The sequence below is a fragment of the Dermochelys coriacea genome, chromosome 11 (genome assembly GCF_009764565.3).
Source record: "Dermochelys coriacea isolate rDerCor1 chromosome 11, rDerCor1.pri.v4, whole genome shotgun sequence".
Taxonomy (NCBI): Eukaryota; Metazoa; Chordata; order Testudines; family Dermochelyidae; genus Dermochelys; species Dermochelys coriacea.
The window spans coordinates 19,173,929-19,185,986 of NC_050078.2; the positions used below are offsets into that span (position 1 = coordinate 19,173,929).

General features: G+C 37.6%; 1 protein-coding gene across 3 annotated transcripts in view; it reads left to right on the plus strand.

The window, feature by feature from the left end:
• UBXN4 (UBX domain protein 4) overlaps window positions 1-12,058 on the plus strand; it is a 31,187-nt gene that overhangs the window by 2,987 nt on the left and 16,142 nt on the right. For 2 of the 3 annotated variants that reach the window (XM_038421261.2, XM_043505065.1), the window contains exons 2-4: window positions 9,270-9,372; window positions 10,692-10,720; window positions 11,830-11,948. In XM_038421261.2, coding sequence (XP_038277189.1) covers window positions 9,270-9,372; window positions 10,692-10,720; window positions 11,830-11,948 — 251 coding nt within the window. The remainder of the gene's footprint in view (window positions 1-9,269; window positions 9,373-10,691; window positions 10,721-11,829; window positions 11,949-12,058) is intronic. The other variant, XM_038421262.2, reaches the window with a different exon arrangement.

A 12,058-nucleotide genomic window follows, 5' to 3' on the forward strand; every position in this document is an offset into this window, starting at 1 on the left:
GGAATTCAATGTTCTATTGACAAGACATCTTTTTAATGAAGTTAAATTTTATTGCAAAGATCCCAAAATGTTTTACAGATTTATATACAGAGCAAGTGATTCCTCTCTTGGATCTATAGTCAGGGATGCAGTTATAATAGATTTCAGAGTAGCAGCTGTGTTAGTCTGTATTCACGAAAAGGAGTACTTGTGGCACCTTAGAGACTAACAAATTTATTTGAGCATAAGCTTTCGCGAGCTACAGCTCACTTCATCAGATGCAATCAGTGGAAAATTTCCACTGAATGCATCCGATGAAGTGAGCTATAGCTCACGAAAGCTTATGCTCAAATAAATTCGTTAGTCTCTACGGTGCCACAAGTACTCCTTTTCTTTTAGTTATCATAGAGTATGTTTACTAATTATCTTTCCATTTGATCTTACAAAACAACAGGAAACCTCCTGACATACACATTTTGCAACTTTTGACAGTTTACCTGCGAGACCTACTGTTGTGACTTGGATGAAGACTGATTTTTATTTTCCTGCTAGTGGCTAAGAAGTTTCATTTAACTTCATGGACACTTCAGCCATTTCGAGGCGTTTCTTGATAGTATTAAATGTATTAACTTGTATTTTTAATGTAATCCTGTCAAGGGTAACAGGATATCACTTACCACTTATTCAGGTTTCCAGTTAAGTTCTGCTGCTCTTTGGTCTCTTTCCCCATTTATGTTCAAAATTCTAAAATGAAGAGCCAAATGTGACTAATAATGGCCATAACTAGGCCAAATCCCACCTATTGGCTAATTTTGTTGAGATTAGGTAAAGTTCAGATAAACAGAAATTAATTTGTTTATTCTAGACAATAGGAGTTAATTTAGTTCTGTAGTTTAACATTTACCTAATTGTAACATACTATGGGGTAACACTTTTGTTCAAGTTGAAAGCCCTGTTTATTCATTGTTTTTTGGGATGAAATTTTTCATATTTGGGACTTCATCCTGCAGTTGACTCCATGTGGGCAGACACCCCTCTCCTCCCTCCCCCCCCAAGCCTTCCACTAGGCTCTGCCTTTGTGGAGGCTTTTGCAAGAGAGGAGCCTTGCTCTTGTACAAGAAGTGAGTATTTTGGGGAAAGTTTCATAACTCAGTAAAAGCCAAGTTAATTTTTATCTACTAATTAAGAAAAGTTTCAGACCTCTTTTCACTTCTCACATGGGTGTGTGTTAAAACTTCAAACTTGCATGTATATTCCAGTAAATGGGAAGTATGTGCTGAACCTTGTTTTTTAAGGATTTTGATTTATTAGTAAATATTTGAAAATTATGTACATCTTTCCCTGCTTGCATAAATGGATCTAACTGTGGCTGTGTGGGTGTACCATCTTGTGAATAATTGCATGATTACAGGGATTTTAAATTGGTTGCATGATTGCAAGTATCCTGCATTTTTTAAAAATTCTCTTCATGGAAATTCTACAGGAGAGAGTTGTGCTGGTACTGCTGCTTCTGCAGACCTCTTCCCCAGCAGGAGCAGCATCTCCAAAATGAAACTGATAGAGTTCTGCTCATTCCTGCTGAGCCATCCTGGAAGCCATCTATTCACAGAACAATTATTTTGTAGCTTAGTTGACCAAGAATAGGTTTCACGCTGGCTCTATGGGCAAAGGGGATGGACAGGCATAGGGACACACCCACATCTTGTTCATATTACACTTGAACCCAGGCTTGGCAACAACGTTGGTTAAGATCCTTGGATACTACAATGATAGGTTTTTATATTGCGCCCATAAGTGACAGTTTTTCTATTGTTAGTAGAGCCATGCTGTAGGCTTGTAGTTTGTCTAGAACAGTTCTCTGATAAAAGTATCTGTCCACGCTAGTCAGTGAAACCATTCTAGAACTGTGCTATCAGCAAGAAAACATTTTTAAACAAGCATATTGTTTCCACAGATTCATCAATAATTTGTATGGATCTGTTATACCAGTAAAATAAAAACCAGTAGGATCTTATTAAAGGGAATAAGGCAAAATGCCACATTTATTGTGAATGCAGAAAGAATCATAGTAAGCAGTTAGTTATAGCTATAACATTCCATTCAATTTCATATTTATTCAGGTTTCAGAGTAGAAGCTGTGTTAGTCTATATCTGCAAAAAGAACAGGAGTACTTGTGGCACCTTAGAGACTAACAAATTTATTAGAGCATAAGCTTTTGTGGGCTACAGCCCATTTTGTTGGATACATAGAATGGAACATATAGTATTCAAGCTCAGAGGTTTCTCGTTGGAGTCTGTTTTTTAAGCTTTTCTGTTGCAAAATTGCCACCCTTAAATCTTTTACTGAGTGGCCAGAGAGGTTGAAGTGTTCTCCTACCGGTTTTTGAATGTTATGATTCCTGATGTCAGATTTGTGTCCATTTATTCTTTTGCATAGAAACTGTCCCGTTTGGCCAGTGTACATGGCAGAGGGGCATTGCTGGCACATGATGGCATATATCACATTGGTAGATGTGCAGGTGAATGAGCCCCTGATGGCGTGGCTAATGTAATTAGGTCCTATGTTGGTGTCAAACATTCATTCATACACACACGCAGGTTCTGCAAGACTGTTATCATAGTTACCAGCTTAGCTCGTGCCAAGCCACTGGCCAGGTGGCCTGGACACGAGGAGGGAGCAGGGCCTTGTCAGGCCCTGCACATCTGATGCTCCTGGAAGTTGGTTTGCAGAATCAGACCCCAAAGTTCTCAGTTTCTAGAGTCCATTTTTATAGGAATTTATTCCTATGCCAATCTATGGGAATTGCTTCATCATGCTGTTGCTGAATCAATCAGCAGATGGCACATTCCTGACGGCTCCGTGTTCTTGGGTTTCCCATCCTTGAGGCTGTTGGGTGGATTCCAGTCTGCCCTCTGGGGTCCTCTGGTTGTTTCCACTTGACACCTTCTTCAGCTGATGGATACTGGATTCTTAGGCTTGCACCTCCCTGATCATTCAGTTATTATCCACAATCGGAATGCATCCAATAAAGTGAGCTGTAGCTCACGAAAGCTTATGCTCAAATAAATTTGTTAGTCTCTAAGGTGCCACAAGTACTCCTTTTCTTTATCCACACCAAGCATCCGTCCACATACATGCTCTATCTCTATTTTAATCACAATTGTTAACAAAGCGAGATAAATACAGCAAAAGGCCGGGGAGTCTCTGTGTGCTGTTTCTGTTGTTACAAAGTATTGCTTTGAGTCTCTCTTTGTGTGAATAGTTGTTGTTACAAAGTATTGTTTTGAGAACAGACTCTGTCTTAGCAGCTTGCAAGTTTCACACAGGGGGAGAGAAACAGTAAAAACAAGAGACCAAAAATCAAGAGACCTCTTAATTAGTAATACCCTGGAATTTAAACTATGGGGAATCAAACTCATTTGTGATTTTAATACAGAACTTCTTTAATATGATCAAACAGATCCAGACGGAGAAAGGGAGAAAGATAATGAAGAACAACAACAGTAGAAATGAATTGCTTCATTTTAGGGTCAACATTGTAACTGAACAGGCAAAAGAAAATGAAGAACTGGATTATTCTTCCCAGTGATTTTAAAATATTTTATGGTCGGGAAAGGGGTTGTTTGGGTTTAAGTATCTTTCAGACTATGTGATTATCTTGGTCTCCTAAAACAAGTTTATATAATAATTTCAGTAATTTAACATTAGCCTTGCTCAGCACCAATTTCTTGCCACAATAACCCTAAATAATACTTGTATTCATAGTTTATAAAGCTTAATGGTAGAGCTCAAATATGACAGGTGTGTAAAGACGTATTATGTAAGTAAATTGAGGAATTCACATTAAGTTGCAAATAAAGGGACAGAGGCTGCTGGTTTTAAAGAGCAGGGAGTGCTGATATGCTTCCACCTAATATAAACTGGTTTGAAACTTAAAGGAAGTTGGGAATTGGATTACAGATTTGCACACACAAAAAAGCAGCCTAGGGAACATGTACCTTTGGAGAACCAAAAGGTTAATCAGTGGCTTCATATAACAGCTGATGTACTGACTGTACTGCTGTACAGAAGAAGCTATATAACTAATATTAAAATACTGATTCTCCAGTATTTCATAGGTAGCTAACTTGCAGAGATACAAAGCTTTCTGTTTCACTTTTTGCTGGAATTAATTTGCTTAATAAAAAATTAAGCAAATCCTTCATTTGATGCAAAGCCCACTCAGATAAATTTCTGTATTCTGTACTGTCCACATTAGGCTTTACAGTGTTCTTGCCAGACTATACTTACTTGTCTATGGTTGAGATGGCACTTTCATTTATAAGCCTGTATTTTTAAAGGCTGGTTGTTTTTGGAAACAATGCCACTTAAACTGAAACTTCACTTTTTTTTTTCCCCCGCTTTGGACATGATTTATTTTTTTAGGAGGGGAGGGGAAAACTGAAGAAAATCTATTTGTTTGGTTGTAAGGTTTGTTCATCAAAATAAATGTTAGGTGCCTTTTAGAAAATACCTACTGAACTGCTTTTCTTTTTTTAAATAAAAAATAAATTAAAAACAAAATATGATTACAATGTTAAGATTGTAATTGAACAATTCAGGAAATTTTGAATTCAGGTTCTTATAATAACCTTAACCCTAACATATGTGTGCATTTCTGTATGGCTTTTTCATTACATGGTTTTGAAGTAAAGTATAATTAACTTTCATTCCAAGAGATTCCAAAGCATTTTTCAAATTATATATGTACTGTGACAGGGTTGGGACAGATGGCTATAGGAGAGTAATAAAAGGCAGATATATAAGCCCCAGGCTAAGTAGGTCCCTTTTCCCTGGGTAAGGTAACAGGGAAGGTTCCAGAACAATCAGGAACCTTCTGGAGACAGTTAAGACAGGCTGATTAGAACACCTGCAGCCAATCAAGAAGCTGCTAGAATCAATTAAGGCAGGCTAATCAGGGCACCTGGGTTTTAAAAAGGAACTCACTTCAGTTTGTGGTGTGCGTGTGAGGAGCTGGGAGCAAGAGGCACTAGGAGCTGAGAGTGAGAACGTGGACTGTTGGAGGACTGAGGTGTACAAGCATTATCAGACACCAGGAGGAAGGTCCTATAGTGAGGATAAAGAAGGTGTTGGAGAGTAGCCCAGGGAGTTGTAGCTCGCGCACAGCTGTTCCAGGAGACACTCTAGACAGCTGCATTCCACAGGGCCCTGGGCTGGAACCCAGAGTAGAGGGTGGGTCCGGGTTCCCCCCAAATCCTCCCAACTCCTGGTCAGACACAGGAGTCGCCGACCTGGACTGTGAATTCAGAAAAACAGCCAAGCTGAAGACTGCTGTGAAGCTCCAAGGCGAGCAAATCTGCCAATAAGCACAAGACCCACCAAGGTAGAGCAGGAACTTTGTCACAGTACAGTGCAATTAATGGGATGGAGGCCAACCGTTCAGTAGCACACTTTACAACTGTAGTGGGAGGGGAAATTTGGACATCACAATAAACCCTTATTATACAAAATTGCCATGGAATTTTTAACGTTAAAAAGTCAGTAGGACCTTTTCTCATCCAAAAGGTAGAGGGAGAGCAAGACACAAACGGAAGCAACTGGAATGGAATTCAGTTTACTTAAAGATGAAGGGCGGAGTTGACCGTTCTGAGACTGGAAGCTGTACTTCCACCAAATAGACTTAGTAAATTGTGTACTCGCTTTAAATTGCATATTTTTCTATAACTTAAAATGCACCAATAGCACTTTCAATTATCGAAGGGTGTCCAGTAAACTGTGAATTTCTTGATTTTCATAAAATCTCAGCTTTAATTACAGGTGGTATTTCAGATGATTTCTTAGCTTATTTCTTATACGTCAACAAACACATAATCTTCAACGCATTTTAGAACTGGACTTTGCCATATTCATTGACAAAGACCTGCTGAATACCAGAAGAAAAACACAGAAATTTTGTGTTAGGACCCAATAAACCACTTAATCCTTAAGACCCACTGAAGTACCATGTTTTGTGTATGGTTATAAAGGATTTGAGAATGAAAAGATTTGAGCACTTTGACAGGTGATGTTAATTATGGAAAAGCTTATTTAGTGCCATCTGTGTTTTTGGTGTTGTACAAGACACAAAGATAAAGACTGTCACTGTCTGTTGTCTGGAATAAAGAAAAGGAGTACTTGTGGCACCTTAGAGACTAACAAATTTATTAGAGCATAAGGTTTCGTGAGCTACAGCTCACACAAAAGCTTATGCTCTAATAAATTTGTTAGTCTCTAAGGTGCCACAAGTACTCCTTTTCTTTTTGCGAATACACACTAACACGGCTGCTACTCTGAAACCTGTTGTCTGGAATGTTTCAGTTTTCTACAGACATTGCATAATGGGAAAAATACACCCATCTTTTTTCATTGTAGATAACTATATTTACCCATTAAGGTGAAAAGGTCAGTGCTCTCTATTGAGACTATTTAAACACTGTAATCATCTGCTAGAAGTACTAAAGTGATACTTTTCCCATCTTAGAAACCTACGAGCTCTCTGACAGCTTGAGGAGTTAGAGTCCCAAGATAGTTCTGCCAGTTGATAATTCTTCTAAATAGCATACAACATTCAGAACTCCCTTTAACTTAATGTCTTAGATCTTCTGCGGCTCATTATATGCACTTGGATTCTTAATCATTGTATTAACTTTTGTATTTCAAAAAAGTAGGAAATATTAGATGAACTTTAACCCTGAAAGAGGAACGGATTATGTAAACAAAAATTGACACAAGATAGAAAATCCCCTCCACTGATGGTTATAGGTTTTAAACAAAATGACATGAGGCATGGCTTATGTAATACAGGTTATCAACTTTTTCATGTTTTGGGTCACATGTTAGAGATTATACTGTGGATAACTTCTCACATTTGTGATCTCACAACAACGCTGTGGAAAATGCAGCAATTGCTTACATTGAAAAGCTAATATTAAGCAAGGATTTAGGTATTTTAGCTATCTAATAGGATAATAGTGTATCCTTTTTGAAAAAAAGCATGCAGTAAAGTACCTGCCTGCTTCTAAGCAGTTGGAAGCAAGGAGGAGCAGCCAGCACCAAGACAGCAGTGGTCTGTAAATGGCACCTTGGGAACCACTGATGTTAAAGAAGAGTAGAAGACAAATGGGTCAATCCAAAGGATTCCCGGATCAAATAATTTTATACGTGTTTTTTTGTTTTTGTTCAAAGTTTATTAAATGGAATTATAGGGGTCTTTCCAATAGTAATAGAAAGAAATAATATAGTAATCAAATGGTCCCAAATTCGTGGAGTACAAAACAAGCAAAGGAAGAACTCATCCATGTGGTTGGCAAGCACTTGTCAGCACAGCTGGTTTGAAACAACCCTCCTCCAAGAAGCAGAAAGGCCAAATGGTCTGCTTGAAGTGCAATGCCTGACTAAAGGAATGGGTGTCCCCGCTGTCATTAAAAAAGGAAATAGTAATAACTACTTAATAGAATACTATGTGAGAGTTTTCTTGTGGTCATTGGTTAATATATTTATATAATGGAGAGCCAACTAACAGTATTATGAAATAGCCAGACTTATATAAACAATCCTTATTACAAAAGAAAAGAAAATAGTGGGTTCCAAAGAATTAAGAGTCTCTATAGCTCTAAATAAGACAAATTACTGTGGATTAGTTCTTTCTGGTTGACTGTTCGCTTATTACAAGTGAATAAATCTGATTAAGATTGACTAATATTTAATCCTCTCCAAACACATTTTTGATATATGTGTAGCTATGCATCAATATCCTGTTTCATCTCTTCAGAATAAAACTGTCTTATAGGCCTTGTCTTTTCTAGGAAAAAAATTGTGTTCTCTGCTATGTTTATGTAGAAACTAATATGTGATAAAATCCTAGTGAAAACTAGACAGTTAGTAGTTTTCACACATTAATAAGTAAAGATAAACACTAGTGGGGAGCCTAGGGCTTACCTTAATCTGCTAATGTGACAAAACTACAGACTAGCCATGTGTTCACTAGGATTTTACTGTATGGTAAGAATGCACCAGTTTTCCTAATGTGGACATACTCATAGGGAGACTGCTGAAACAATATAGCGAGAGAGAGGCATGCTTACCCTGATGTCTGGATGGGACTCCACTTGAGTAAGAGAGTGACTTCAGTTCATTACGTTGAATTTAGGGGCTGATGCTCTCCCATTAGCTATCAAACCTTTTTTCTGAAACTGCATATTATAAGGAAAAAGCATGCACTTTCACAATTTAATCTTTCAAATATAGTAGAATATATGGTTTATGTTCATGCCTGCATAAAAGTTTTAAATGTAAGTCAAACCAGAAAAAAAGTGTTTGAACAATATTCATTGATAACTAAAAGATGCCTGAATGGATTTTCTCCAGATGTTCCAAAAGCAGTTAAATGATCTGCCAAGCATGAGAACTTCCAAAATGTAACTTTTGGGTCTGGAACATTTATAGTAAACAGAGGTTTAGAATGAAAGTTTCTTCTAATTCACTATATTACACTCTTTGCCATATATGTTTTTTGAAAAACTTGACATTTTGGTTCATTAGCTACTAAATTCATTTGTTTTGTCTTATAGTAATTTCACACACAAGGCTTCAGGCACATTTATACTAGCAAATACACAGTAATAATCATAAGTGTTTTACAGAGCTTTGTAGTGAGAGAGAAACTGTTAAATGGTCTGTCCCAAAAAACACATTTTTAAAATAAAAAAAAAAATCGTGAAGACAGGTTTTCATGAACATTTTAGCAAGCTGCTAGAATTCACTGGCAAATATCATTACTAGCCTTTAGCAAATTAATACAGACTATTCCTAGTTCAAAATGTTCAAGAACTATTTGATGTGAATCTTGATGACCACATGTAAAATGTGTTCCACTGTTCAAGTCACAGAATACTGTTTTCTGTTCATTTTCAAAGAAAATAACAGCCTTTGGGATAATTGGCTTGTTTTTGCCCCTATTAACTAATATATTATCTTAAATTCTAGGCTTTCTTGGATGTTCTTGAAGCATTTACATTTTGTTTTAACCCTCCTTTTCTTGAGTAAGTCTCAAAGAAAACTACTACTTGCAATTGAGAACAAAATAACTTAAAAACAATAAATACATTTTAAAAACCCTGTATTTTATGAAGTTTTCAATCATTCTGAAGTCAAATTCAAGCAAGTTTAGTAAGGCCAGTATCAGACCAGAACTTGCCGTTTATGATGTGTTTAGCTTCATGTTAGTGATAAGAAGGCATATCTCTTGCAGGTGATGATGAACAATCCACACAGATGGCTGCAAGTTGGGAGGATCAGAAGGTGACTGAAGCAGCCTCAGATGATTTTGTTGCTATTAAAATTGATATCAAAAGGTTTGGTCACATTCTAACGCTTTTTCATGTTGTACAGCCTTTTTCAGTTTGGGTTATTAATAATAATTAATATATACCTAGCTCTTTAAGACATCTCCCTGACATCTCCTGTTTGCTGTAGAGCAGTGGTTCCCAAACTTGTTCTGCCACTTGTGCAGGGAAAGCCCCTGGCAGACCGGGCCGGTTTGTTTACCTGTCGCGTCCGCAGGTTCGGCCTATCGCGGCTCCCAGTAGCTGCGGTTCGCTGCTCCAGGGCAATGGGAGCTGCTGGAAGTGGCGCAGGCCGAGGGACGTACGGGCCGCCACTTCCAGCAGCTCCCATTGGCCTGGAGCAGCGAACCGCAGCCACTGGGAGCTGCGATCGGCCGAACCTGCAGACGCGGCAGGTAGACAAACCGGCCCCGCCTGCCAGGGGCTTTCCCCGCACAAGCAGCGGAACAAGTTTGGGAACCACTGCTCTAGGGCCTCGCATCTGAAGTACATTCAATAGTCTTGGTGCAGCTGGAGGCTAAAAAATTAGCAGATGATGCATATGATTTACTCCAGCTTTAAAAGTATTTTAGTTACATCCCTGCTGTAGTATTGTAGTTAACAGCCAAATCATGGTCTGGTCGATCCTTGTCCTTTCTGAAAGTGAAGAACCACGATAATGAAGTGTTATAAAATCAGACAAATGTGAGTTTTCTAGAAGGACTTTTGAATTTGTTAAGTTAAAGATTTAAGATAGTTCAGAAATTTCCATGAGTCACAAAAATTGAAAAATCTTGCAGGCCTGGATGTCCCAACAGAAACAAACCTAGGAAATGGGTTGACTTGGGGATCATGGCTGTGCACACAGTACAAAAATACCAACGTCTCTCACTGAGTTACTCAGAATTGTAGCACTATCCTGGCTGAACCCATCTTCTCCATTCCATAGGCAGCCAGTATATTGAAATTTACAAGAATCCCATTATCTTGAAGCACTCAAAGGAAAATTTTTGTAAATTTCATTATACTGCTTGCTAGAGAATCAGGTGTTGTACTACCGGTAATCCAAAATGATGATGGTGTTGTGCCCTGTAGTTTCACTAAAATAATCTAGTGTGGACTTTTACAGCCTGTTGCAATAGGCAAGAATGTTGACTATTTCCAATGTATTAATGAGAAAATGTAGCAGAAGCTCATTTTCCATAATCTCGTGAGTCTTTGAACAGTCCCACGTACAATGAGTTTGTGTCACTTATAGGTTGTGATGTGATGAGACTAACTCTTCCTAATATATGATTGGTGTAAAGTGATTAGGATGATCTGCTAAACGTATCTTTTGCTTTATACAGCGAAGCATGTCTACAGTTCTCACAAATCTGTATCCTTTTAAAATTGGTTCAAATGTTGCATTTTATTTGAGATATTTGTTCTTTACAACTACAGGGCCCTGTCCCTAGGATTAAGATTCCCAATAAGAGACACTGTTGAAACTGTTTCATAAGGCATAGGAGTATATGTAGAAGATTATACGTAGGAGTACATACAAATGCATATATTTAAAATGCAGTTAAAAGCCATTATGCCCAGCTACCATTCTTCAGTTATTTGGGTAAAGATATGTAATTAGAGCGAGTTCAATAATTGATCACGTAATATCTTCTAAATTGAAGACAATCCTATTTTCCACATGATAGGAATAACCCAGTTATTGGAGACTTGAAAGACCATAACTGGTGATATGTACTGGTGTTAATATTTAGAATTACAAAAAATAAATAATTGAGATACTATACTATTAATTGGAGTTGGGATGGAGGAAGAGGAATAAAATGTCTGACTCCAAGGGCAGGATTCCTTTCAGGATTCATAACTTTCAGTTATGCAGATACAAATCAAGAGTAACTCCATTATGCATAATAAATAGCCTTCTCCTTAAAATTCCTACAATTCTCTGTGGTGGTGGGGACAAAGAGGAAGAGAGAGCAAATTCCATACTTATAAGAACATTCTTCGATGTTGAAGATAACTTTCAATATTTCCTTTTTATTTTGTTCTTTCAATAGCTAGTGTTGATTGAACTACAACCAGAATGTGAGTGCCATATTGATATGACACTCAGATGTGCACTGATTTTAATGGATTTCTTACTATTATTTCATATTCTGCTTAACACTAAAACATAATATGCTTATTCTAAAGCATAACTGTATTATCTATAATACCGTTATACATGATATACTCCCCTGGGATGTTTATGAAATCTTTCACAAACAGTATTGATTTCAGATACATGCATAATTTCTTTTAAGCCTTGTATTGGAGAGAAGTGCTTTAACTTAAACTAGTCTTTCTGCTCTATTTTTTGAAGTGGTGGATTTCAGATTTATGTGGCGCATTTTCCTTTTCTAGTAGCTTACTTGTTAGTATTTTTTTTAATCTTGCTGCTTTAACTATATCCATTTATTGGCCTTTACTATTACTGTGCAGATCCTGTAGTGTGTATTCCATCCAGCTTCTTTATAGGAGATAATGGAATCCCCTTGGAAGTAATTGCTGGCAGTGTCTCTGCAGAGGAGCTTATTACCAGAATCCACAAAGTCAAACAGGTAACAAATGCTTACACACCAGCTTTTTCACTAGAATGAAATACTGTCACAAGGGCTTGTGGCCTTCACCTCTTCAAGACAGCAAACATCATTGGGCCCAAGTGTGTGAC